At 37.3% G+C, this 26,729-nt stretch overlaps 1 protein-coding gene across 2 annotated transcripts in view; it reads left to right on the top strand.

Moving 5' to 3' along the window:
- Positions 1 to 26,729, top strand: part of Cdc40 (cell division cycle 40) — a 54,049-nt gene that overhangs the window by 22,607 nt on the left and 4,713 nt on the right. For both annotated transcript variants that reach the window (XM_017803017.2, XM_008852415.3), the window contains 10 exons: positions 1,371 to 1,500; positions 5,451 to 5,534; positions 7,143 to 7,282; positions 8,547 to 8,643; positions 11,313 to 11,452; positions 12,203 to 12,277; positions 17,167 to 17,212; positions 19,447 to 19,548; positions 22,113 to 22,228; positions 22,471 to 22,604. In XM_017803017.2, the coding sequence (XP_017658506.1) occupies positions 1,371 to 1,500; positions 5,451 to 5,534; positions 7,143 to 7,282; positions 8,547 to 8,643; positions 11,313 to 11,452; positions 12,203 to 12,277; positions 17,167 to 17,212; positions 19,447 to 19,548; positions 22,113 to 22,228; positions 22,471 to 22,604 (1,064 nt within the window). The remainder of the gene's footprint in view (positions 1 to 1,370; positions 1,501 to 5,450; positions 5,535 to 7,142; positions 7,283 to 8,546; positions 8,644 to 11,312; positions 11,453 to 12,202; positions 12,278 to 17,166; positions 17,213 to 19,446; positions 19,549 to 22,112; positions 22,229 to 22,470; positions 22,605 to 26,729) is intronic.

Below are 26,729 nucleotides of genomic sequence, written 5' to 3'. Positions count from 1 at the left end.
ATTGCTTTTTCTTAAGTGGAACACTCACTTTATTCTTCAAACAAACAACAAAACCCAGAAACCTGAGATGGAAGATTGCCAAGAGTTCAAGGCCAGCTTGGGCAACATAGTGAATTCTAGGCCAGCTTGGTCTCCATAGTGAGACCCCCATCACAAAATAATAATAATAATAATAATAATAATAATAATGAGAAAAAATATTGCTTTTTCTTAAGTGGAACACTCACTTTATTCTTCAAACAAACAACAAAACCCAGAAACCTGAGATGGAAGATTGCCAAGAGTTCAAGGCCAGCTTGGGCAACATAGTGAATTCTAGGCCAGCTTGGTCTCCATAGTGAGACCCCCATCTCAAAGAACTGGCTTTTCCCAGGACCTTTTATAATAAATTAAATTAACAGCAGTTGGCATAGCATATTGTGGTACTTTTTAACTCAGTATTTTAGAAGTTAGACTCTGTGCATTTAAAGGACATTTTAAGGTAATAGGATGTTCCATCTAGGTTTGTTCTAGCCTTGATTCTTCTATGTAATAAAACCTTTGTTCTTAAAGCAGGTAAAATACCTCACCTTTGGCTTTTTTTTTTTTTAATTTGTGGTATGCAGAGGAGAGTGCCTCTCTAACCTTCCAGTATTTTTATACTAAACAAATAACATTCAGAAAGTCATTCTGGAAATGCACAGACAGGATTATAAACAAGTAAATACCGGTGTTTTGTGTTGTACGTTCAAAGTGTGACTTCTCAGAGTGGAGAAGTTTTATTTGCATTTGTGATGCGTTGTCTAAGGGACTTTTTCAAGCACTTAATTTTTATTGTTTGTTTTCCTATCCTGTGCCTCCACTGGTATTATGATTCTTTTTTATTTTATTAATGATTTCTGTATTTTCTATTTGCCAGGCATTATGGTAAATATAAATGATTCTGAGTCACTACCTTTGAAGAACTCATAATTAGTGGAGGAGAAACATGGCTTTAAAAAAAAAATTGCATTACAGTGCTGTCATTGAGAAATGGTCACCCCAAATTCCCCAAGTCATGATTTAGAGAAAGTATAGTATTTTTCAATTATCCAGAGCATAGCTGTTGAATAGGACTTCCTGCAATGATGAGACTGTGGTAGCTATAGTATCGTGTTTCTCCTGAGCTCATGAACTAGATACCTACATGTGTACCTGGGTGTACTGAGCTCTTCTCCATCACAAGGGCTGACAATCAGTGCTCACTAACCATTACCTAATTACACTAAACCATGTGAGGGTAGCATGTTCCCAAACAGGCCAATCAGCCCCTGATGAGATTTAAAAATGCATTGTACAGTAATTTCAGTAACTTTTGAGTTTCTTTTTCTCTTTTCTTCTTAACATTGCAGTTTGGACCAGAAAATCCCTTTCGAACACAGCAAATGGCTGCTCCTAGAAACATGCTTTCTGGATATGCTGAACCAGCTCATATCAACGATTTCATGTTTGAACAGCAAAGAAGAACTTTTGCCACATATGGTAAGGTTATAATAAAGCTTCAACAGTTTTAACTTGAATTGGATGAGTCCTGCATGCAGTCATCTATTGTTTGTTCTAGCTTTTTAAATTTATTAACCTAGATTTTCTCAAAGAGGTATATGCCTTATTGGGGGAGGAAGGTTTTGTTTTGCTTGTTTTTGTTTTGTTTTTTTTTTTTTTGAGACAGAGTCTTACTTTGTAGCCCTGTCTGGCCTGGAACTCAGCTATATTGACCAGTTTGGCCTCGATCTCACAGAGATCCGCCTGCCTGTCCCTCCCTAGTAATGGGATTGCAGGCATGCACCAGTGGTCTTCTTATACAGGCTTGTAAGTATTTGTACAAATGGAAAGTGGACTAGCGCTTCCAGTGGTCATTGTAAATCGTCAGTGGTGTTTTTTCAATGCTGGTAATTGTCTGTGATACTAAAAACAGAGCATTTCTTGTTATTGTGCTTGGTAATAAACATTTGTTATTAAATGTCCATCATATGCAGATTTTTTAAGTTGGTAAATGGAAAGATAGTATGAAAAGATTACATTTATTATCTTATATACTAGTTAACGTTATTCTGTTTCTCAAATCTTATCTCCGAAATATTTTCTCTTCATTACTTAAGAGTATCAGCCAGTAGAATAGTAAAATTGTGATGTAAAATAACTGAATTCCATCAGTGATGAAATTTCTTAGAAGTTAGTGCTCTAGGTTGTGCAAAGGACAAATAGTCCTTACCTGATTTTAGGTAGTGATTCCTAGGCTATGTTTCTGTCCTTTTGGTTTTTCACTCTTACCCACAGAGACTTTGTGTTACTGCCCCTCATTTTAGAGTATCGGAGAAGAGCCTTCCTTACATCTTGTACTAGCATTATCTGTAAGAGGCATAACTAAGAAGATGGGACATAAATTCAGTTTTACCTGAGTATATTTTCTAGCTCTGAGAAACCACTGCTGGGATATAGAACATTGATCTTACACGGTTCTCCACATTTTGAAATGAGGTATTGTTACCATCTCCATAAACAACTTCGGGCAGATTTGTGTTCTTAGTATATTTGGTTCATGACAGAGCCAACCTGTAGAGGCCTTATCAGTGAAGCTAGTCTCGTTTACTGTATCACCTCAGTTCCTTACTTTATAGTTAGGCTTTTAACTCCTATTACTGGCATCTCTCCTGGAGCCTCTGCACCTCTGTGGTATTCCTGGATTCCCTTTTCCGTTTCCACCCTTTTCTCCTGAGTCCTTGATCTGCTTTCTTCCCATCTTAGGAGGGGCTTTTCAAGGAGGGCTCTTCCCCTTGTCCTCCTTTCACTTAGGATTTCTCTTCAGCAGTCTTTGGAACTGAAAGTAGAATTCTAAATGAATGTCTTTAGTCTCACCATAGCCATTATTAAAATGCATTTTAACTTTGTTATTAGAAGCAATTAGCATTAAATTTTTTTGTTTGCTGAAATTGTGAATTATTAGATTTCAAGTAAGTTCCAATTTGCAGTTTTAAAAATGTGTTGAGCTGTATATAGTGATGCTCTTTAGTTCCAGCACTTGGGAGGCAGAGGAAGGTGGAGCTCTGTGAGATTGAGGCCAGCCTAATCTACATAGCCAGTTCCAGGCCAACTGGGCTACAGAGAGACCCTGCTGCAAACCAATAAGCAACTCCTCCCCCCAAAAATGTGTTTAGTGTAGCATAAAACCTGATAGTTCTTTATTGTTATTTTCTTAAATAAATCCCCAAAGTAGGTTAAAAAAAATTTTTTAAATTTGTGTTGTATATTATCAAATTGGTTTCCAAAAGAATTCTCCCAGCTTATTCTACACTGTAAAGTATATAGAATGCTATGTACGAAAGTTTTATTTCTTTTTTACCCAGGGTCCATATGATTGTTCCTTTGTTTATTTGATAATCAAAATATTATAACTATTTCAATTTTATTTTTCTGGACTGCTAATGAGGTTGAAGGTTTTTCTATATATTTGCAATTTACTTTATAAATTATTGACTCTTTTTATTTACCTACTATAATATTAATGTTGATAATCTTAAGGGTATAATAAATAATAAAATTAATGTTATAGCTATTTCAAGTATGAATTCCAAAAGGAAAAAAGCAGATATTAACTCTGTTGAAAAGGCAAAATGGAAAATAAGCTTCAAAAAGATACATGAGAATTTTTAAGAACTGCAGCGTAGCCAGGCCTGGTAGAGCACACCTTTAATCCTAGCACTCAGAAGGCAGAGGCAGGTAGATTTCTATGAGATCAAGGCTAGCCTGATTTCAGGCCAGCTGGGGCTACAGAGAGACCTTGTTTCAAAACAAACAAAAAGAATTACAATGTAATTATGTTAATTTTTTAAAATATGTGATAATAGAAAACTAGTTGAACTGAAATTCCACAGTATTAGATTTACATCTTGTTTCATCACTGGCTGATTTATAGTAGGATAGTGTCTACATGTTTTAATTTCTCTTGTTTGTAAAAGGAAGGTAATGTGGCCTATGAATCACCAGAGAGAAAGGCAGCAGTGGGGGTGGTAGACGTAGTAATGAAAGATTTTACACAGAGGTTTCAGAGCAAGAAGAATGCTTAAGTTCCTTTCCTCGGGATCAAGACAGCCAGACAACCTGGGGATTGGTGCTTACACAGAAACAGGACCAGGAGTACCCTCGCTCTGCTCTGCCCTTCCAAAAGCACCATGTACCACCATTCACACAAACAGAAATCTTTATACACTAGATAGGTTTCTATGATTGAAGTGGGAATTTTAGTTCAGAATTTGCTGGTCTGAATTTTATATAAGGCTTATAAAAGTCTCATTAAAACATTCATGTACAGAACACTATTTTGTATATCAAAGAGGTAAAAGCTAAAGTAATTCATGGGACTTGAGTCTATGATTTCAGAGGTCTACTCCAAAGGCACTTTTCTACCACCAAGCTCTCTCCTCTAAGAACATATTTTAATGATGGAAAAAAAACTATTTGCAAATGAACTGATAGCCAGATGTTTGGTTCTATTCTAGCATATTGCAAGAATGAGTGAGCACCTATATCCTTAGTATGTTATAAAAGTATACTTCACAACAAATCTTTTATCTGCTTCCCCCGAAAAGTTCCTTTTAATCTTTAGCTGCAAAATATAAATGTTAAATATATCCATTGGAATGTACCCTTTAAAAATGCATTAGTACTTTTTATGTAATTCACAACTTTGACATGAGTCATAGGCCATAGATTAATTAATAATCGCACTCTTTTATGAATATACTGGATTATTATGAAAACTGATTTCACCAAACATTTATTGTAGTAGCACATCCACTTGAGAAAAACCTACTTTGAGTGAATTTGGGTGGACTTTCCTAGGTTTCCCCAGACCACCAAACTCCACAGATACATGCAGATACACACTCTGTGGCTGGTTGAATGAGCATATTTATATGGCAATGGATAGTTCTACTTCTCTTACCATGAGGGTGTAGTATAGTAAGACTGGAGACTGTCCTTACTAAGAATGACATTTTCATAATAGCTAGATCTTATGTAATTAACTTCTTATTCTATTTCTTTTTCAATTTAATAATTAATAATGTCATACTATAATATACATTAACAAAAAGAAAAAGGAAATAGCTTCTAACTTTCTGAATACATAATGCACTGGTATTTTTAAACTCTTAGAGTCTTTGAAACTGAACTTTGAATTCACAGTTACAAAAACTCTTGGCAATGAAATGATTCTGTAAAATGCTACTTATTCTCCTGAAATCATTCATGGTCCAGTCTGAGATTTGGGTTAATTGTTGTTAATAGAAATGGAACTCAGAAAGGAAAGCTCAATTCTTAGTTAAAAGGACAATTTTTTTATCTGGGAAGGAAAATGTAAAATGGGTGTTTATGTACAGTAATAAGATAAACTGTGAAATATGAATAAATTACTTGTATTTTTTTCCTTGCAGGTTATGCATTGGACCCTTCATTAGATAGTCATCAAGTATCTACTAAATATATTGGTTCTGTAGAAGAAGCTGAAAAAAATCAAGGTAATTTATTTGTAGTAGTCAATTTTAATTATTGTCTTGTAGTAATTAGACAATATGAGGAAACTATTATTTAGCCTTGATTTCTTTTTAAGTTGAAACAATAGCGTTATGTAGGTTAAAGCAGTAAGAGTTTTACTGTTTACAGCCACTTAGTAGCTGTGCAGTCTTGTAAGGAAGATGGTCTTATTTATCTCTTTGGGTTATTTTGAGTGCTTGACACCATGCCACCCTATACAAATTATTCAATTATAATTAATTTCTAAGTTATTTTGACTTCTTGACACTGTAAAGCTAAATTTTAATGGAAAATGTTCATTCTGCATATGTTATCATCTTTGAAGAGTTGCTTTAATAGCTGACTTTTAAAATATATTTGTGTTTATATTCATATTGTATGAATAATAAAACAAAGCATTGCATTTTAAATGTTGACTTGTCATAGAGCTCATCAGAGTATTGCACTGTTATTTATAAAATGCCACTAAAAAAGAATGCATTACTTGTACAGGGACAATCCCATATTACTAAGCTGCCTTCTGAGTGTGCATTAATTATTATTGAAGTAGAATTTTAACTTGCTTTGTTGTAATACGGAGCCCAGAGGAAGCTGATTTGAATGCAGATAGGTGGACATTTTTTTCCTTCAGTTATACCTCTTCACCTGTATATGTGACTAGATTCTTTTAAAAAAAAATTATTTATTTGTATTTTTGTGTGTTTGAGTGTTTTGCCTGCATGTATGTAAGTGCACTATGTGCATGGCATGCAGTGCCCATGGAGGCCAGAAGAAAGCATCAGATTCCCTGGAAATGGAGTTATAGATAGTTGTTAGCCACTATGTGAGTGCTGGAAATCGAACCCAGGTCCTCTGCAAGAAAGGCCAGTGCTCTTAACTGCTGAGCCATTTCTCCAGCCCTGTAAGTAGATTCTTAATCAGCTTGTGACTGTAACATCCATAAAACTTTCTGTTTTCAATTTAGTGACTTATAAACAGTATGCCCTCACCTTTAGAAACATCATCCTTTTTCAATTCCTTTTAAGGTGTTGACATTAGAGGCCAAATGCAAACTGACATCCATATGGAAGAAATACCAGATTCTTATGAAACATTGTTCAGTTTGTATTGTTGCATTATAAATGAAATAAAAATAAATTATTAAGCATTTGCTTAATATGATAAATTAAGCATTTGCATAATATGATCAATTACAGTTTATTCTTGTTTTCAAAGGTAGCTTTATCATTATTTAACAATATTGAGTTGCTAGTGTTTTGCTGTGCATAATGGTACACACCTGTATCTCAGCATTCAGGAGGCTGAGGCAGAAGCATAGCAAGTTATGGCCACCCTGGGCTGCATATTGAGGCCTTGTCTCTGAAGACAAAACCAATACAGGGTTTTGATTCATTAAAAAGGCACCTGGACACCTGGTTGGGCCTTCTGGACTGAGCAGCTATTCTCCCTCCGCATACCTCACCCAAGTTTCTGTCCTTTGAAAGTCCCAGACTAACAACCCCATGGTGCCTACTTTCCCGTTATATATGCTAATATTTCTAAAGAAAATACGCATGGTTGCTTATAGTTTCTATTTTTGGTTGTTAATATAGGTTTAACTGTATTTGAAAGTGGTCAGAAGAAAACAGAAAAGAGGAAAAAGTTCAAAGAAAATGATGCATCTAATATTGATGGTTTCTTGGGACCCTGGGCAAAATATGTGGATGAAAAAGATGTGGCCAAACCTTCAGAAGTAAGCTTTGATGTTTTTCGTTACCAGTTTAAGTGTGTGCTATGTCTCTGTCAAGCGTATCTGTATTAATAAATTTGAGAGTTCCTTAGAGAACCGATGACATATCATTCTCAGACTTGGTTGACTGAGAAAATGTTATAAAATTTCTTTGCTTTTCTTGCAATGTTTTTTTTTGGTTTTTGTTTTTTTTTGTTTTTTTGTTTTTTTGTTTTTTTGGTCTTTTTTGAGACAGGGTCTCTCTGTAGCCCCAGCTGTCCTGGAACTTACTATGTAGACCAAGGTGGCCTTGAACTCACAAGGTGGCCTGCTTCTGCTGGGATTAAAGGCGTGTGCCACCACACCCAGCTCTTACAATGTTTTTTGTTGTTGTTGTTGTTGTTTTTTACTGTATTCTATACTTTTTTAAAAAAACTAAAATAGAATATTGAACCGTTTGTAACAAATGTTGCCCCCTTAATAATGCTCTTAAGGTACCTGCTTGCTGTTCTGATACCTGACAGTCAGATAGTTATTCCAGAGTCACAGACTATCTGTCAAGACTAGAATTGGCAGTGGGCTTTACCTGTTAACTTATTTTAAAATCTTAAGCTTTATACTATTTTGTAAAAATATTACTGGGAAGTTTATAAAGTAACTACAGAACTCTTCCCCACCCCTATAATCCTACAACCTCTGGGATCGAGACACTAGTCTAGATACTGGAGTAAACTACTGGGCAATATCAAGAAAGTCTTGTCCTTGTGAAACTTGAATTCTAGCTGTTCCTTGCATTCATATAACTTAGTAATATACATATGCTACTGTTTCTTTATTTTAGATATCATCTCATGACTTGTTATAAAAACAGATTTGCTGTTTCCCTGTCTTCCCTTCCCAGCTTTCCAAGAAAAGTTGGTCACAAATCTATACTTGTTGCTTATATCTTCATGATATAAGCATGATTTCAACTTACTGAAAAACGACATTGTGTTCTAAAATTCAATATCCTTTCTGGTACCAGATTTTCTGTTTTGTCTTTTCATTTACATAATTAGCATAATATGCTAAGTTTATTTCTAGGTGTTCCAGAAGTATAAGCTGTCTATATATAATCAGTTGAATGTCACCTTGTTATCTATGAAAAAGGTAATCTATCTCTGGCTGTGTAAGAATTGGCATTGCTATCCTAGGAGACATATTTGTGGCCCTCATTATAAAGACTATATAACCAACAATGGACCCAAGGTTTTCAAGCATTCATCTTAAAGTTCACTCCTTTCCTTAGGAGGAACAAAAAGAATTGGATGAAATCACAGCGAAGAGACAGAAAAAAGGCAAACAGGAGGAGGAGAAACCTGGGGAGGAGAAGACAATCTTGCACGGTAATGTATTTTTCATACTTGTGGGCTTTCATGAAAAGCTTTTGTGTTTACTCTCTTCTCTTGCTGTGTAATACCAATTGCTTTTACTATCAGCTGCTATGTAGGTATTGTGTTAAGAATAATATTTGAGCAATTTGCATCCTAAAGAAATGACTGCAGACTCTTTCTAATAGGGAGGAACCTAGAGTGATTAAAGAGAGGCACAGGTAACTTTTGTTCAGGCATTAATGGATTTTAAAAATGAATAAAGAAATTAGATTGGTCCATAATTTGTTCTTTCTGAAGATATAGTTGCCTCAGTCATTTAACTTCATTTTTAACCCAAGCCAAATATTCAAGTATCATCATAACTTGTACTACATTTAACTTTAAAAGAAAAAACTTTTTTATGTGAATTTACCTCTTCATTAAGAAATAGTTACAAGTGGGGCATGGTAGCACATGCCTTTAATCCCAGCACATGGGAGTCAGAAGTAGGCAGATCTCTGTGAGGCCACTCTGGTCTGCATAGTGAGTTCTGAGCCAGTTGGGGCTACAGGGAGACCCTGTCTCAAAAAAATAAAAATAAAAATAAAAAAATTTAATTACAGTTAGGAAATTACATAGTGATGACCTGAGCTTAAAGAATAATTCAGGAGCTAGAAAGATGGGTCAGCAGCTAAGAGCACTGACTGCTCTTAAAGAGGACCCAGCTTTGGTTCCCAGCAACCACATGGCAGCTAACAACCATCCATAACTCCAATTCCAGAGGGTCCAGTGCCATCTTTTGACCTCCATGGGCATTGCACAACACAGGTGCATTTACATACATGCAGGCATACGCTCATACACATAAAATAAAAATAATAATTTGTTTTTAGAAAAATAACAATTCACTACTGAATTGCCAAATTTGCCAAAGCAAATATTTAGGTTTGAGAAAGCCATGTTTGGTTTCATAAACTTCAGTTTTATGTCCAAGGGGTCTATGGTTCTTTTTTCTTTTTATATTTTATTTATTTATTTATTTATGTATTTATTTATGTGTATGAGTATACTGCCTGCATGTATGTGAGTGCACCCATGTTGTGCAATGCCAGCAGAGGTCAGAAGAGGGTTTTGGATTCCCCTGGAACTGGAGTTAAGGACAGTTCGTAGCCACCATGTGGGTGCTGGGAATTGAACCCAGGTCCTCTGCAAGAGCAGTCAGTGCTCTTAACTGCTGAGCCATCTCTCCAGCCCCAGAGTCTATAGTTCTTAAAACAGCCTGTGCCAGACATGCTGCAAAATGCTTTATATGTACCCTTGCCATCTAAGTCAGGCTTCTTACATTTTTTTTCCACACTTGACTCCTTTTCACCTGAAAAATATTTATGTGATCCTAGCTATGTATAAGATGTATATAAAATCAGCATACAAATTAAACATTTACTGATGATAAATCCTAAGGAAATTTTTGGTATATCTGTAATTTCATCATTCATTAAGGAAGAAGGCAAATTTGCATACTGATAGGTATGTTTGAAACTGCAGAAGGTAGAGCGTCTTTAATGTTTTTCAGAGTTGATCAGTATTTTAATTCTTTAGTCACCAATGCTAAAAATACTTCTTTGCATAAATACGTAGTACAAATTGGCAGAAGAATGTTTAAGGCCATTTCAGACATTGCTGGAAATTCTGTCCTAATTCCAAGCCACAACTCATTTAGCAATTTTTTTTTTGTGAAACTCATTAACTCAAACAGCAGAATTTTAAATCAAACATTCTAGCACAATCTAAGGGTTATACTAATTTGGTATTTACATCCTGGAGAATGATGGTTGGAAAATATTAAAGTCTTTGTTTTACAAAATTAAATCATTATGTATATAGAACAGCAGAAAACTTTGTACAATAAAAAAAAAGCAGTTCATAATATACATATATGGCATAGTCTTGAATCCGAGCTGGCGGTGTTTCAGGCACTGTTTGTTACATGGAGTGACAGCAGCACAAGGCACATGTATGTATGTTCTCAGCCAAGGCTGTGGGGAAGTTGCACAGTGCAGCTCTGACAAGCACTGCCAGAAACACCTCGAATTTATCATGTGTTTGGTTTTTGATTAATTTTTGGTCATGGCATGTTGAGGAACCTTTTACTGTTGCCAGATAAGAAACTGATCAAAGTTACCCATGTAACTTTTATTGGAAAATTTGTGATTAAAAATGGGGAAAGGCAAATGTAAAGGAACCAGAAGGGCCCAAAAAAAGGGGTGGGGAGTGGATGGAGAAAAGGAGAGCAAGTAATTCCTGTCTCGTGTTAACTTCCTCTCTGCCTGTTTGCCTCTGATTCTTTACCAGTAGCTCACAAGACCCGAGTATTATCTTATCCTACCTCATTGAAATTACAGTGCGGGAAAGTCTTTATCACTGAAATATGTAATAGAGGGAAAGAAATGTAGATCTGACTAAAGGTCTCATATTGCTTAACTGTTTAGAAATTCCAAAATCCTACCTTTCATCCTAAATGATTGCATGGATTTCAGGCAGCTAAATTTTAGCCAACTTGTGATTTTAACGTTTAATATCATCAGAATATTGTTACCTAAGTATTAATATGGACAGTGTTACTGCCTTAAGAATATAGATTTCATGAAGATGATTTGTATTTGTTATTGCTTTCTTTTGTTTTTGATTTTTGTTTGTTTTAGTTAAGGAAATGTATGACTACCAAGGCAGGTCCTACCTTCATATTCCTCAGGATGTTGGTGTTAATCTACGGTCATCTGTGCCACCTGAGAAATGTTACCTTCCAAAAAAACAAATTCATGTGTGGTCTGGACACACTAAGGTAAGCAAGTTGAATGTCCCCATTTGCTCTCATGTTACAATAGTGAAGTCATTGTAACTGTAAATTCAACTGTTGATATAGAGCATTCAGTATAGCTACAGGGAGGAAGGCAAATACTAGTTAGGCTTTGGAGATACCTACTTATAGTAGTCACAAGGGCCAGCCATATGGCCATAATATAAGCGTTCATGGGTCAGTGTCCAGTACCCTTATTGTTGCTTACTCCTTTTCCACAAGTTGTGTGCTGCTGCTTTTCACCATAGCAGGGGGCAACAGACGGATGGTACAACATCAAGTCTCCTGCTTAGCCTGAGTAATGTTGCCTTGCCTTCTGGGGTTATCACATGTAAGAGAATAAATGTTCCTTGCTTTATAATCCAAGCTGATATTTAAACTAGTGCAGAGTAAGATACATGAACACCTTGGATATTGATATTGTTTGCCATCTACACTATTCCAGCTGCTAATTTCTAGATCTTTGCCAAGAACAAAGGGCATACAGAAAAGAAGTAGAGTGCATTAGCAGTTTGACTGGCTCAGGATAAAGAAGTCAAAATTTAAAGCTTAAAAAAAATCATCTTAGTGTCAAGCTTAGTGTCAAGATAAGCCCTGCTCTTGGAATACTGATAAAGGCTATTCTGGAGCCTGGGGTTTGGAATGAAGAGAAATAGGGCATAATTTTCTCTTTGCATTATGCTCAGTTGTGATATTTTGAATGCTTCAGAATGATAATGCGATGGCTTTTTGCAGGGTGTCAGTGCAGTCAGATTGTTTCCTCTCTCTGGCCATTTGTTGCTGTCTTGCTCCATGGACTGTAAAATTAAGGTGAGTTTTCAGTACTGGAATCAGAGAGCTTCAAAGCTAGTGCTTTCATTAACTCTATTTGATTAATTATAAATAAATTTTGAAGTTGTTCGTCAATTAAAGGCTAATTATTTTTCTACTAAGTCTTGTGAATGCAGCTATTTGTGAGCTGCTTCCAAACTTGTAGATTCAAATATGGCTCTGTGGTCCAGTTGGCTGGACTCTTTTTGAAGCTTAGACAACTGATTAGGATGTAATCCAATCACTTTGGCATTGGGCATGTAAATATTGAATTATGAAATAATGCATTTTTATAGAGGTTATGGATATTTAAATGAGTTCATTTGTACCTCAGAACTGACTGAGAAAGAGGGTATACATGATGAGAACCCCATAGTCCACAGTGTCATTCACCCTTTTTTTTCTGGACACTCTGAACACCAGGTAGCAGAAATGCTCTCAGCCCTTCTCCCACATTTGGGATTCTTAGGAAGTTCCAGCTTTACCTTCTGCTCAGCTACAGAGTGTGTGGTGGAAAAACTGAGCTGTTGGGACTGAAGAGATGGCTCAGTGGTTAAGAACACTGGCTGTTCTTGCAGAAGACCCAGGTTCAAACACCAGCACCCATATGGCAGCTAACAACTGTAACTCCAGTTCCAGGGGATCTGAGGCCCTCTTCTGCCTTGCATGGCATGGTTGCATTTGCATACATGCAGGCAATACACTCATATACATAAAATAAAAATAATAAAATATTTTTAAAAACTGAACTGTCAGTCATGCCAACTTGAATATGGAGGAAACGTTTTAGAAATCTTAAATTTGAAATAATAGTTCTTATCCTTTTTTGTGTCTCCTCTGTCCAAATCATTATGATGGCTAAATAAATACCAATCCTGTGTGCTCTTACAGCTTGGAAACTGAGATCATTAAAGTCTGATCCTTTTTAAATAACTGATGAATATTAATAGTATAGAAAGGCCACTCCTCTTATAGAGAGAAACCATTTAGGTATTTGTCTCTAATAGAAATAGTATTCTTTGATTGGAACAATTTGTAGAAAAATCTTTAATTTTCTTTAACTTTATACAAAACTACACGAGATTGTGATCTTCTCTTTGATCAAGTAACAAAGCATAGAGTTTAATTTAGTCACATCTATAAACATGTATTAGGTACGTATTATGTGCAGGGGGATGATAATAAAAAGATAGTGGATGCACTGACCCTGCCTGTAAGGTGATCATTTCGTTGTGATGTAAACAGCCCTGGCACTGGCAGGCGCAGGTGCAGGGCCTCCTTTCAGAGGAAGCATGCTTGAGCATTAAGGCTAAGCAAAGGGGAGGAGCGGCATATGCTTGGGAAGAATGAACAGTGTGATGCGCTGAAATACACATAGTGTTGTGCTTGTAGAGCACAGAGTCTGAGACAAAAGACGACTGTAGTCGTAGGCGGGGGGCAGGTCCCAGAGCGCCTTGCCTGGTATGCTGTAGGACCTGAAATTTTACCTATTTGGCATTTAGTAGGCAGGAAATGCTTTCTATCTCAGAGCACTAGCAACAGTGGCAAGGACTGGATTTAAGGTAGGTAAGCGCAAAGCCAGTTTTAAAGCTTTTGTGTTGATCTGCATTAGATAAGATGAAAATTATAAACTGGTTATTTCAGTTTAGATATTATTTTCATAAAGATTCTATAATACTTCAGAAAAGTATTTTAAAAACTTTTAATATCAAAATGTTATATGCATGTTTTAATAACAATTCCTTAAAAAGTAATTCATAATGTTACAAAAGTAGAAACTATTCATCATGAAAACATAAAATATAGAAAAGAGCCCTAAGAAAATGAAACTGCCCCATTAAAATCAGGAACCAAACAGGGCTCTCCACTGTCTCCATTCTTTTTCAATATAGTGCTTGAAATACTTGCTAGAGCAATAAGACAAGAGAAAGAAATTAAAGGAGTACTACTTGGAAAAGAAGTGGTAAAATTATCCCTTTTTGCAGATATGATGTTATACCTCAGAGATCCCAAAAATTCCACCAGAGTACTCCTAGAACTGATCAACACTTTCAATAAAGTGGCAGGTTACAAAATTAATCTATAAAAATCAGTAGCTTTTTTATATACCAATAACAGGCAATCAGAGAAAGAGTATAGGGAAACCCTCCCACTCACAATAGCCTCAAAAAAAAAAATCTTGGAATAAATCGGATCAAAAGACATCAAAGATCTCTACAATGAAAATTTTAAATCTTTAAAGAAAGAGATTGAGGAAGACTCTAGAAGAACCTCCCATGCTCATGGATTGGAAGAATTAATATTGTGAAAATGACCATCCTACCAAAAGCAATTTATAGAGTCAATGCAATCCCAATCAAAATCCCCATGATGTACTTCACAGAACTACAAAAAAAAATCATCCTTAAATTCATATGGAAGCACAATAAGACCCCTGATAGTCAAAGCAACCCTGAGCACAGAGAACAATGCTAGGGGTATTACTATACCATATCTCAAAATATACTACAGAGCTATAGTCATAAAAACAGCATGGTACTGGCACAAAAATAGACACACAGATCAATGGAACATAATTGAAGACCCAAACCTGAATCAGCCACCTGATATTTGACAAAGGTGCCAAGAACACAGTGGAGGAAAGACAGCATCTTCAACAAGTGGTGCTGGCAAAACTGGCTCTCTACCTGTAGAAGAATGAAACTAGATCCTTATCTTTTGCCTTGCACAAAAGTCAACACCAAATGGATCAAAGACTTCATTGTGAAACTGGAAACTCTGAAACTATTAGAAGAAAACATTGGCAGTAACTTACAAGATATATGTGTAGGAAAGGACTTTCTAACTGACACCAGTTGCTTAGGTAAGGTCAGCAGTCAACAAGTGGGATCTCATTAAACAAAAAAGCTTCTGTACAGCAAAAGAAACAAGAGAGTGAAGAGAAAACCCACAGAGTGGAAGAAAATTTTCACCAGTGACATGTCTGACAGAGGTTTAACATCTAGGCTATATGAAGAACTCAAAAATCAAAGAATCAAGAAAACATATGACCTAATTAAAAGATGGGCTAAAAATCCAAACAGAGTTCTCAAAGGAAGAAATAAAGACAGCTAAGAAACTTTTTAAAAAGTGTTCAACATTGTTAGCAATTAGGAAAATGCAAATTAAAACCACCTTAAGGTTTTAGCTTACTCCAGTCAGACTGGCTAATGGCTGAGATCAAGGGAACAAATGATACCAAAAGCTGGTGAGGATGTAGAGAAAGGGGAACACTTATTCACTGCTGGTGGAATTGCAAACTTGTGCAACCCCTATGGAAAACATTGTAGAGAACTCTTTAAAAACTGAAAATGAACCTACCATATGACCTGGTTATACCACTCCTTGGCATATACTCAAAGGACTCATCCTATTGCAGAGATAATTGTACAACCATATTTGCTGTTGCTCTTTTCACAGTAGCTAAGAGATGGAAGCAACCTAACTGTCCCTCAGTTTGTGAGTGGTTAATGAAAATGTGGTACATTTACACAATGGAGTTCCACTCAGCAGTAAAGAAAGATGAAATAAAGAAATTTACAAATAAATGGATCTAGAAACTGTTATACTAAGTGAAGTAACACAGACTCAGAAAAACAAAAGATGTATGTTGTCCCTCATTTCTGGACCCTAGCACCAAATACTTCTAAACAAATATCCCAGTCACCACCCATCAACATAGCTTCTTTTTGAACAGACAGAGATTATTAGATTTACACCACTGGTCACAAACAGAGATTCTCAGTGAATTGCCCAAGCCCAAGTAGAACATCTAGAATGCAATCTTGACTCCTAAGACTCATGGAACATAGAACAAGGAATGAAGAAAGCATGAATGCATCTTTCAGTTCTCATCGATGAAGCTTCCTCGTGCAACAGAGGGCCAGGAACACAAAAGGCCACAAATGGCCAAAACACAGGGAATAAGAGTCTACAGAGTGTGGGTCCTTGGACAGGACTCCTATATTGAGGTCCACCCACCCAGGGCTCAGGGACCATTTTGGGAGAAGGGGTGGAAAGATTGTAAGAGCCAGGGAGGAGATGCATGACCATTCAGAAATGGTCCTGTAGGCACCTGGGACCCTTCTCATACAAACCTACAGCAGTAGTGCCCGCAAGCACAAGATCCATGAAAATTCAAGCAGAAAAAAAACCCAGCACAGAACTGTGGAAATGAATGGCAAGCCTCAATCTTAGTCGAAGAATTATTGGCAGCTGATTACTACTGGGTGAGGAAGAGCTGATCTTCTTGAAGGGAGAGACTCTAGATAGGCTGACTGAACCCCGGTGGATGTACTTGCACTGAGGGACATCTCAGGACAATAACTTTACATAATAGGCCTTAACACAAATGACAGAATGTCTGAACTTCAGTGCGGGGAGCTATGAGAGGGTGCCAAAGGGGAGGGGGGTAGAAAGATGATTTTATGTATGAAGTTCACAAAAGTTCAGTAAAAAAGAAAATGAAGCTGTCTGGGTAAACTCCATCTGTAGTTAAAGTCTCTTGCTATTTTGATGTTTAAAAAAAAAAAAACGACTCTTAGTTATAAAGAATGTATGTGTATACATCTCTGTGTTCCAAAAACTATAACACCAACTGGCAACACTAATCAATATTTAATAATTAATCCCCTCTACCCACAAAGATTTATACACACACATAGCTGGCAATATGACTGTTGTTATTGATAAAACGCTTTTATTAAGGTTAATATCTCCAGGGCTCAGAGTTTAGTTTAGTTGTAGAGCACATGCTTAGCATACATGAGGTCCTGGGTTCAGTTCCCAAAAAGAAAAATTAATATTTCCATGTGTTGTTTTTGTTTTTTGTTTTTGTGTTTTTTCTCCAGCTATGGGAAGTTTATGGAGACCGGCGCTGTCTGCGAACATTTATTGGTAATCTTTCTTTCCTCCCTATCTGTAAATCTGTTTAGGAAAGCTCTGCAAGTAAGAGAATGACATTGACTGTCATTCTACTACCCTGATGTGAAGGAAAGTAGACTTGATCTGAGTCTAGGGGGAGTAAATCTCTCTAGGTAGGGAAAGAAAACTAAGGAGAGGGCAGCAGGAGCAAAAGTGTAATGAGGAAGTGTGCTGCGCTAGGCATAGGAGAGAGACTTGGGGATGGGGGTGCAGAGTAGGGAGAACCATTTGCACCACTAATAAAAGACTGTGCCCTGACAGCAGTGAAGAGTCATTTGACAGCTCTTACTGGAAAGTAATGTGATTGGGAGGAAGTGTATAAAGATCATGTCTTAGTTCGTTTCTCCATTGCTGTGACAAAACACTCTGACCACTACCAACATGGGGAGGAAAGGGTTTATTTGTCTTACATCTCCTGGGTCAAGTTCATCAGGGAACCCAAGGTAGAAACTCAGGGCAGGAACCTGGAGGCAGGAGCTGGAGCACAGGCCATGGAGGAACACTGCTTACTGGCTTGCTCCCCTGGCCCATGCTCAACTTGCTTTCTTATACAAAGAGGCCCACCTGTCCAGGGGTGGCACTACCCACATTGGGCTGGACCCTCCTACATCACTCAACCAAGAAAATTCCCCCATAGGTATGGCCACAGGCTAGCCCATTGGAGGCAGTTCCCCAGTTGAGGCTCCCTCTACCCAGGTGTGTCAAGTTGACACTAAAGCTATCCAACACAGATCACATGCAGTCTGGAGGATACTTTGATAGAGCAAGCCTAGAAATAAGAAAATAAATTGTAGTCATTTCATTGGTCTTTATTAAACATGGTGAGAGTTTGGACCAAAGCACCTGAGACAGAAGAAAGAGCTCTAATGAGATTCAGTAACAGGATATGAGTGGTACAAGGCAGGAATCTAAGGTGACTCCCAGGTGGCCAAGGAAGAGAACATCAGAGAATGATGAGACTTGTTAAATCTGAGCAGCCTATGGAGAAAATGTCCAGTAAGCAGTAGACATAGGTCATGCTTTGAAGTGAGGTTGGGAGCTGGAAATAAGAATTGATAAGATTGAGAAAACCCCTTGAAGATACGTGGACCACGGGAGGACAGACTGCAGCTAAGTAGCCTTGACGATGCTTTTTTTAATCTGTCACTTCATGTTACTTTCCAAATTTAATTGTGCCACATTGAAATGCTGTGAATCATAGAGGCTCTGTTTATAGATGAAAGTGAGATTTTGTTCTCCCATGCATTGCTAAGGCTTTAGGACTTCTGTGCAAATAAATACTGTCTAATATTTCACATCAACCCACCAGACTTATGTAGGAAGCATTATCTGTGTCCAGGGGAACAAAATGTCTATCACATCCAGTATTTGACCTCATCTCCACCTGGACTAGCAGAGCATTTTCAGTGGAAAACTGGAATTCTCTCGTTAGGAAGATGATAACAGCCCTGTGGGGCACTCCTGCTATAGAAAAGGATACTTGGCTGCCATGGTGCTTGCTGCCCTACTGGAGTTCCATGGTAGGGTTGGTTCAGGGATGTAGCATGGGGTTGACAATTTGGGCTGTGCATATTTCTACTTTTGCTTAGCTACATTTTATTTGTCCCAGAAACTTTCCAAAAGATTGCTTGACCTGACAAGGTTGATTTCTGAGAAAATATAATCGGCACCCTAAGATTAGCTTAGTGTCAAAATATCATCTTAAAACCAAAGAAAACTAATATTTTAGTTTTCAAAAAAGCTTCATCTCCAAGTTTCTGAATCAGTTTCTGTGAAATTAAGTAATATGATTACAGAAATATGTAATTATTGAATGGGGGCTACAGTTTCCTGGACTTGAAGTTTAGGTCATTTTGTTTTTATTCCGAACATGGTAAGCAATCTGAAAGTGAACCTCCAAACTTTCAGTTCTATTTCCTTTCACTAATAATAGTTTGGTAGAGATACCACAGCAATTTTTTAAAATTCAGCCTTTTCTCTCGGTTTGTACCAAAATGTTAGGCATCAGAACTACCTGCAGAGCATTTTGAAAGAGCCAGCCATGCCCATGTTCCCCACCTCACAGATCCTTAGTTAATCAGGAGTTGGGGGCTCCAGGGATCTTACTGGCAGCCTTCCTTGAGACCACTGTTTAATGCTTCTCTTTATCATGTTTATGCAGCTACAGCACTTGATCTCACCATCATTTCTGTTGGCTCTACCTCTAGGTCACAGTAAAGCTGTGAGAGACATCTGCTTCAATACTGCAGGAACACAGTTCCTCAGTGCAGCTTATGACAGATATCTTAAACTCTGGGACACCGAGACAGGTGAGAGCATGTTGATCCTGTGCATTCCTACCCTCCTGAGTTAGTGCTGATACATAAACTAGTAGGACTGGTCCTCTGGTTAAATGGCACCTTTTCTAATTGCTGCTTCTCATACTATTGAAAAGCAACTAATATCACAAAGTATGCTTATTGAGTTGAAATGCAACTATATGATCAGCTTTCACTGGGAAATATTAGTCTTATCCCATATAATTTATAAAGCAAACATATTGATAGGCAAACAAATTAAAAATATTCCATAGACAAACTAAGTGATTTCTGTATATCCCCACACCACGTAGTACAGTGCATTTCACATAATAAAAGCAGAATTTAATTGCTCAAATTGATAATGTAGATCTAAATCCTCATGGACCAGTCAGTTTTATATATTTACAATTGTATTAATTGTATCAGTATTTTCTGATGAGTACAATTTTGAATTATTAGAAATACATATTTTAGAATCAGGCTTGAAGGAACAGGGCTACAATCTCAACACTCAGGAGGCTAAGGCAGAAAGATTGTGGGTTGAAGACCAGCCTGGGCCCCCTATGTACAAAGTGAAACTCTGTTCCAAAAAGCAAATAAAACAACTAAAAGCATCGTTGCTCTTACTAAATTAAAGGTAGTTATTATAAATAATGTTATCAGACATTAATTATGCTAAGCATTTATAATGTAGGATATCATTTGATCTTAACATACTCCTATGCAGTATGTACCAGTATTACATTATAAGTGAGGAAATGAGGCCTAAAAGTAGGTTTCTTGGGATCATACATCTAGTAAGTGACAAAGTTGGACTCAAACCAAGGTCTTTCTGACTTATAGTCCCTGTGTTCCTCACCTTGTTAGCAGTAGTTCTCAGTTCTGACTGTGTGTTGGAATCATCTGGAGAAATTCAAAATACATTATGCCTGGACTCCACCCTCACATCCTTATGTGCTTGGGCTAGGCTATAGACTGGGTGGTTCTTCTGTGTCCCCAAGGCTAAAAGGCAACCATTCTATAGCTCTTTTAAAATTTAAGATACACACTAGGCATGGTGGTGCATGCCTTTAATCCCAGCACTCAGGAGGCAGAAGTAGGCAGATCCCTGTGAGTTTGAGGTCAGCCTGGTCTACATAGAGAGTTCCAGACCAGCCAGGGCTGCATATTGAGACCCTGTCTCAAAGAAAAGGAAAACGAAAAAAATTAAGATATGCAGCCAGGCATGGTGGCGCACACCTTTTATCCCAGCACTTGGGAGGCAGAGGCAGGCGGATCTCTGTGAGTTCGAGGCTAGCCTGGTCTACATAGCAAGTTCCAGTCCAGCTGGAGCTACAAAAAAAAGAATTAAGATATATATATAAAATACATTAATGTTCAGTGATTTTTGTTTTTGTTTTGTTTTGTTTTTGGTCTTTTTGAGACAGGGTCTCCCTGTAGCCCCACCTGGCCTGGAACTCACTATGTAGACCAGGCTGGCCTTGAACTTACAGAGAGCCACCTGCCTCTGCCTCCCAAGCACTGGGACTACAGGTGTGTGCCACCACACCCGGCTTGATTTCTTTTTTTATGGTAAACATCTATGAGTTTGTTTTAAACACCACTAAGATCAAAATAAAGAGCATTTCTAGCTAGCAGTGTGAGTTCTTGTGCCCTTTTCTAGTCTGTACCTACTCCCAGTAACCACAGTAATGACTGTCACCACAGATCTTTTTGCCTGTTCTTAGACTTCTTATAGATAGGATCATATCGTATTTTCTCATTTTATTTCTTCCTCTTTTCACTCATCATGACATCTGAGACTTCCTTGCATAGCTTGTACCAATAATTTTTTTCTATTACTTAAAATAGTCCACAGTATTAATGAAATTATATCTCTACAAATGAAATTATAATTTATCTCTACAATTGATGGTATATTACTTTGGGGGAAAAAAATCTGTGTGTGTGTGTGTTTTGTGTGTGTGCACGCAGGCATGCAGTGACTAGGAAAGGACATCTAGTGTCTTTCTTTGTCTCTGTGCCTCATTGTATTGAGGCAGTGTCTCTCACTAGACTGAAAGCTCTCCAGTTAGGCTAGGCTGGTTGGCCAGCGAGCTCCCAGTATCCACATGTCTTTACCCCCTGGTTCTGGAGTTACAGGCATACACACTGGTGCCTGGATTTTTGCATGGATGCTGGAGATTCTTGCCCACTAAGGCATCTCCCCAGCCTCTGAAAAAAAAATTATTATTATTTTTTTTTTGGTCATTTTGAGACAGGGTCTCCCTGTAGCCCCAACTGACCTGGCACTCAATATGTAGACCAGGCTGGCCTTGAACTCACAAAGATCCTCCTCTCTCTGCCTCCTGAGTGCTGGGATTAAAGGCATGCACCACCATGCCCAGCTGGAAAAAACTATTTTTAATCATTATAGATCTATAAAAAGGAATAATGTAGTTTATGGTAATTTAAAGAGCAAACAAGCTGCCCTTCCTCAAACTTTCTTAAGCAGTAACCTAGATCTTCATGCCATTGCCATCCTTTAGGAGTCAGATCTATTTTTCTTATTTAATTTGGTTCTTTGGTTTTAGGACAGTGTATATCAAGATTTACAAACCGAAAAGTGCCCTATTGTGTCAAATTTAATCCTGATGAAGATAAGCAAAGTCTCTTTGTGGCTGGGATGTCTGATAAAAAGATCGTGCAAGTAAGCCTTTTTGTAGTACTTTGCTTCGGATTCCTGAGCTTTATATTGTGCTAGGGAATAGAATACAGAATGCTCCCTCAGTTCATGTCTGCTACTTTTTGTCCCCTGGTGCTGTTCTTAGTAGAAATCAGCTTATAAAAATATGATGCTAGTGCTCCTTTTACTTTCCATCAGTACCTCTTCGCTGGTTTTCATACATTTGCTCTACTTCTGTCCTTAACCTTTTCTCGTTTACTGCACAGTGGGACATTCGCAGTGGGGAGATTGTACAGGAATACGATCGGCATTTGGGAGCTGTCAACACCATTGTTTTTGTTGATGAGAATCGAAGATTTGTGAGTACGTCTGATGATAAGAGCCTAAGAGTTTGGGAATGGTGAGTTTCCCTCAATAGAAAAATATGACTTTTGTAAAGGAAGCAATTAAAAAATGTGTGGCCAAAGACAAAGCCTAATAATATGCAGCTATTTGCATGGTTTTCCACCCAAAGTGTTCTAAGTATTTAAGTGCCTAAAAATTTGGAATGAAGTCTAAGCATACTGCTATTCCGTTTTTGGAAAATCTCTCCAAAGGATTTGCATTTTGACTTGCTATTCTTGTGGTGCTGATAATTGTTGCATTGTGATATCTCACATTCTTTTGTTTTTTCTTTTATTATTGTTGTATGTGTGAGTATGGGTGTATGTGTGCCACTGCACACGTGGAGTTCAAAGGACAGCTTTTTAGGAGTCAGTTTTCCTTTCATCATGGGTTCCAGGGATCAAACTCTGGTTGTCAGACTTGCACAGCAAACACTTTTCTGTGCTAAGCTGTCTTACCAGCCCCCTTCTTATATTCTTTATTAGAGAACAAAATGCCGTGCAAGATGTGGGAGCCACAGCCTATAGGTTACATTATTTTTATAAGGCCCATGTATAGAATCCTTGCCTCAGAGCAAGATGTCTCTCGGTTTTCTTAATGTCTGCTTGATGATTATTCATGCTGTAAGTTGTGCCATGTCATCAGCCTTAAACAAGTATTTTGCTTGCTAAATATAATCAGAACATATTTGGCTAATTTTTGCTTTCATAGGAAAAAAATTGTTTTTCAAAAGTCAAAAATACTTAAGCTGGAATCGTAGATTTTTTTTTTTATGATGTAGTTGCAAAGAATTACATGATAATCTTTTTTGTTAAAATAAACGTTTGGCTGGAACCCAGCTTGTCATTATAGCCATCTATAAAGCACAGCTCAGCCGAGGCTACAGCCTTGCAAGGACTAGAAAGTGTACCTTTCTGCCCCACCCCTGTAGTTACACTTTAAGGAAAGGAAGCCTTGAACAGCAGCCAGTGATTTCTCCCTCTTACTGAATCCTTTGGGGGAACTGAGTAGGCCTTCAGTATTGTCAGGACAGTTGAGGTAATTGTAGATTTAAGGCAGCTTAATTGCAGTTTCCCCAAACCACTACTACACCCTTTCACATTATCTCCAACCAGTAGGAAGTTGGCTTTACTTTGTATGTAATCTGAACATTAATCATCTTTATGGTTCATAATTTGAGAACTAAGATCATTCTCTAGAAATGGTGCTTCTTAGGGCTAGAGATATAGCTCAGTGGAAGTGCTGGCCTAGCATGTGCATGTGCAATACTCAATCTTCAACACTGAAAAAAGAAAAAAATGCTGTTTTCTACAGAGAAGCTGGTATGGACCACAAGTGTTTTTGTCTGTTGGTTTGGTTTGGTTTTTGATGGGGATGTGTTATGTGTTGTATGGGCACATGTGGGGATGTGCATATGCCATGCATACACATGTCAAGTGTCTTTATCACTCTCCAACTTGATTTTTTTTTGTTTTTTGTTTCGTTTTGGTTTTTTTGAGACAGGATGTCTCCCCGAGCCTGAAGCTTGCTATTTTGATTAAGCTGACTTGCCAGCCAGCCAGTCAGCTCCCGAGACCACTTGTCTCCGGTCCACAATGCTGGGGTACAGGCACCTACAGCTATGCCCAGCTTTTACATGGATGCTAGGAATTTGAATTCAGGTCTTCATACTTGGATAGCAAGCACTCTTACCCACTGAATCATCTCCCTAACCCAACACCAAGTTTTAGATAAACTATCTTAGATCATTTTATACAAATAACAAATACTTTGTTTTTTTATATATGCTAATAGTTTGTACTTAAACATTCAGATGTTGCTATCTTCAGATGCTATTTCCACTCCATTTTTAGATGAAAAGTAGCATAAAAGAAACTGGGTAATAGTCAGATGATGTACCTGTTGCAGGTTTTGGAACACTACTGAGTGTTTTTCTAAAGTAGAATTTTGGTCGACAAAATGCTTTGATTAAATTGGGGTGGTAATATTAACTTCTTTTTTTTCCCTCCGAGATCTTAGGAAATACTCCTAAAAGGGGGGTGGTACTGTTTTGTTACCAATGATGACATCCTGTACATTTCTATCTAATCATTGCCTGCTATCAGAAGTCATCACTATTGTGATCATTAATAGGGTTGCACTTGTGGACCTCTTTCTGTATGATAAACATTTTATGTGAACTCTTTTATTTAATGTGCAAAGCAGCCTCATAGGTATACCTTTTTCTCTTTTAAATGTAAGGAAAGTTAGATAGGTTAAGTGATCTGTCTAAGGTTCTGTAGGACATAAAAAGCCAAAATTGAAACCTCAAGTCAAACTGATTCTAAAACTTGAGTTTGTTGCTATATGGCTAGGCAGATGAATAAATGGACTTGGGAGAGAAGGGGACTTGTCTGGTTTTCTTAGAGAGAAAACAAAATATGTAAGGCTCAGCCTTGCTACGAATGAAAGTGGAAAGCCAAAACTAGCTAGGAATCCCCAGAGCTCTCATAGCTGCTTCTGAGAATAATTACTGGTGATACTGGTGGCTGACATAGGAAGAGGGAGCCTTAACCTCAGAGAGCTGAGCCCAGCCACAGGGAAGGTACCAGCACTGAGGCCTTTATGCAAAAGCTGTTTATCAAACTTACTATCCTGCTGTACCTGTTTAGGGTAACAGGAGGATATAAGAAAACAAACCAAGGGCAACAGCTCTGTTCAACAGCAGGCTAAGACTGAAGGAGTTCAGGAGAGCTGGGCTCCTAGCCCAGCAGTGTGGCATTTGAATCAGCTCAAAGTATGTTCCCCCAAAGGTATCTATTCTGGTAAAATATTTTTAAAAGAAAATTGTATAAAAATTGATAAACTTTGCTGTCTATCTTTTGTTTTTAAAATGTCACAGACTTCTGTTAGCACTTTATAAGTTCATTTCCAAACTGAAGATTATTTTAAATGAGTTCCAAGCTTTTTACATTAAATCACAACATCTAAGTAGAAAAATGGTGTTGTGTTTATTAAATTTGACTATGTCTAGCAGGCATTTTAGCCAGAAATAATGAAGTCCAGAGGAGAGTTCATAGTCCTTGTTCTAGGGATCATTGTACCAAGATTCCTTGAAATAAAGGATCATTGAACTTTTTTTAAGTTTACTAAAGCAAATGAACCTAAAATTTGGTTGAATAATTTAGAAAGTACTCTTCTTTCAATCCATGTTATTAAATTATCACCCACTAATGATAAATATGAAGAAAGAAAAAACATGAATCTTTTATAAATTGAGGCTCCTTACTAGACTTGTCATTCTGAAAATCAGTTCTCACCGCTGCTTGGAAATCTGATAAACATTATTCCCCTAGTTATATCTTGAAATCCCTTTCCTTAATCAGTTGTTCCTTCTGAGTATTAGATAAATGAATAAAGATATTGGAACATGAAACAAATTATAATTATTTTCCAATTAAGCAATGTATTAGAATTGAGCCATACATTGAAATTGCCACTTCATAAGAAGTTGTTCATCAGATTACATTTCCCGCACATTACTCCACAAAAAATTTCCAGTCTCATAAGAAGCAACAATAACAAAACTCCTTTCAGAACTATGGAATTATTTTTATTATGGGGAATAATAAAAACAAAAGCGTACTTAGCACACTTGGTTCTAAATTTAAGCAATTGGTTTTGCGTTTTTGTTCTTTTCAGGCTTTTTTATCACATGAGGTTTTGGCTCTCTGGTTTTAGTGCTTTTTGTCCTGTACTGTGCACACTTTTGAAGTGCTTTACATGTAAACTGAAAACAGGCTTGGTAACAAGCACTTAATCTCCCTGGCCTGGCTTCTTGTTTCTAAACCAATTAAACCAGCTCATAGATCACCACAGCTCTGCTGTTGCCCACTCAACATTGCTGAGGGCTTTGTAACACTCCAACTTGCTCACAGAATAACAAGTTACTATAGGCTGACAGGTAAAATAGCTTCTCCGTAGACTTTCTCTGACATCTTGCTTCTGCCTACCATGCTATCTTTTAAGAGGAGTTCACCATGAAAGAATATTTAGTGACCTTTTTTTTGAGAATTTCAGATTTCAGTACCCACATTGAAATCATGTTTGTTTTTGTAATTATAGTAAGCTACCTATTTTTTCTTAAATTTTTTGATCATAA

Source organism: Nannospalax galili, unplaced genomic scaffold, assembly GCF_000622305.1.
Source record: "Nannospalax galili isolate Female #2095 unplaced genomic scaffold, S.galili_v1.0 scaffold646, whole genome shotgun sequence".
Classification (NCBI taxonomy): domain Eukaryota; kingdom Metazoa; phylum Chordata; class Mammalia; order Rodentia; family Spalacidae; genus Nannospalax; species Nannospalax galili.
The sequence above is the reverse complement of the archived record's forward strand: the minus strand, read 5'-3'. Positions and strand labels throughout refer to the sequence as shown.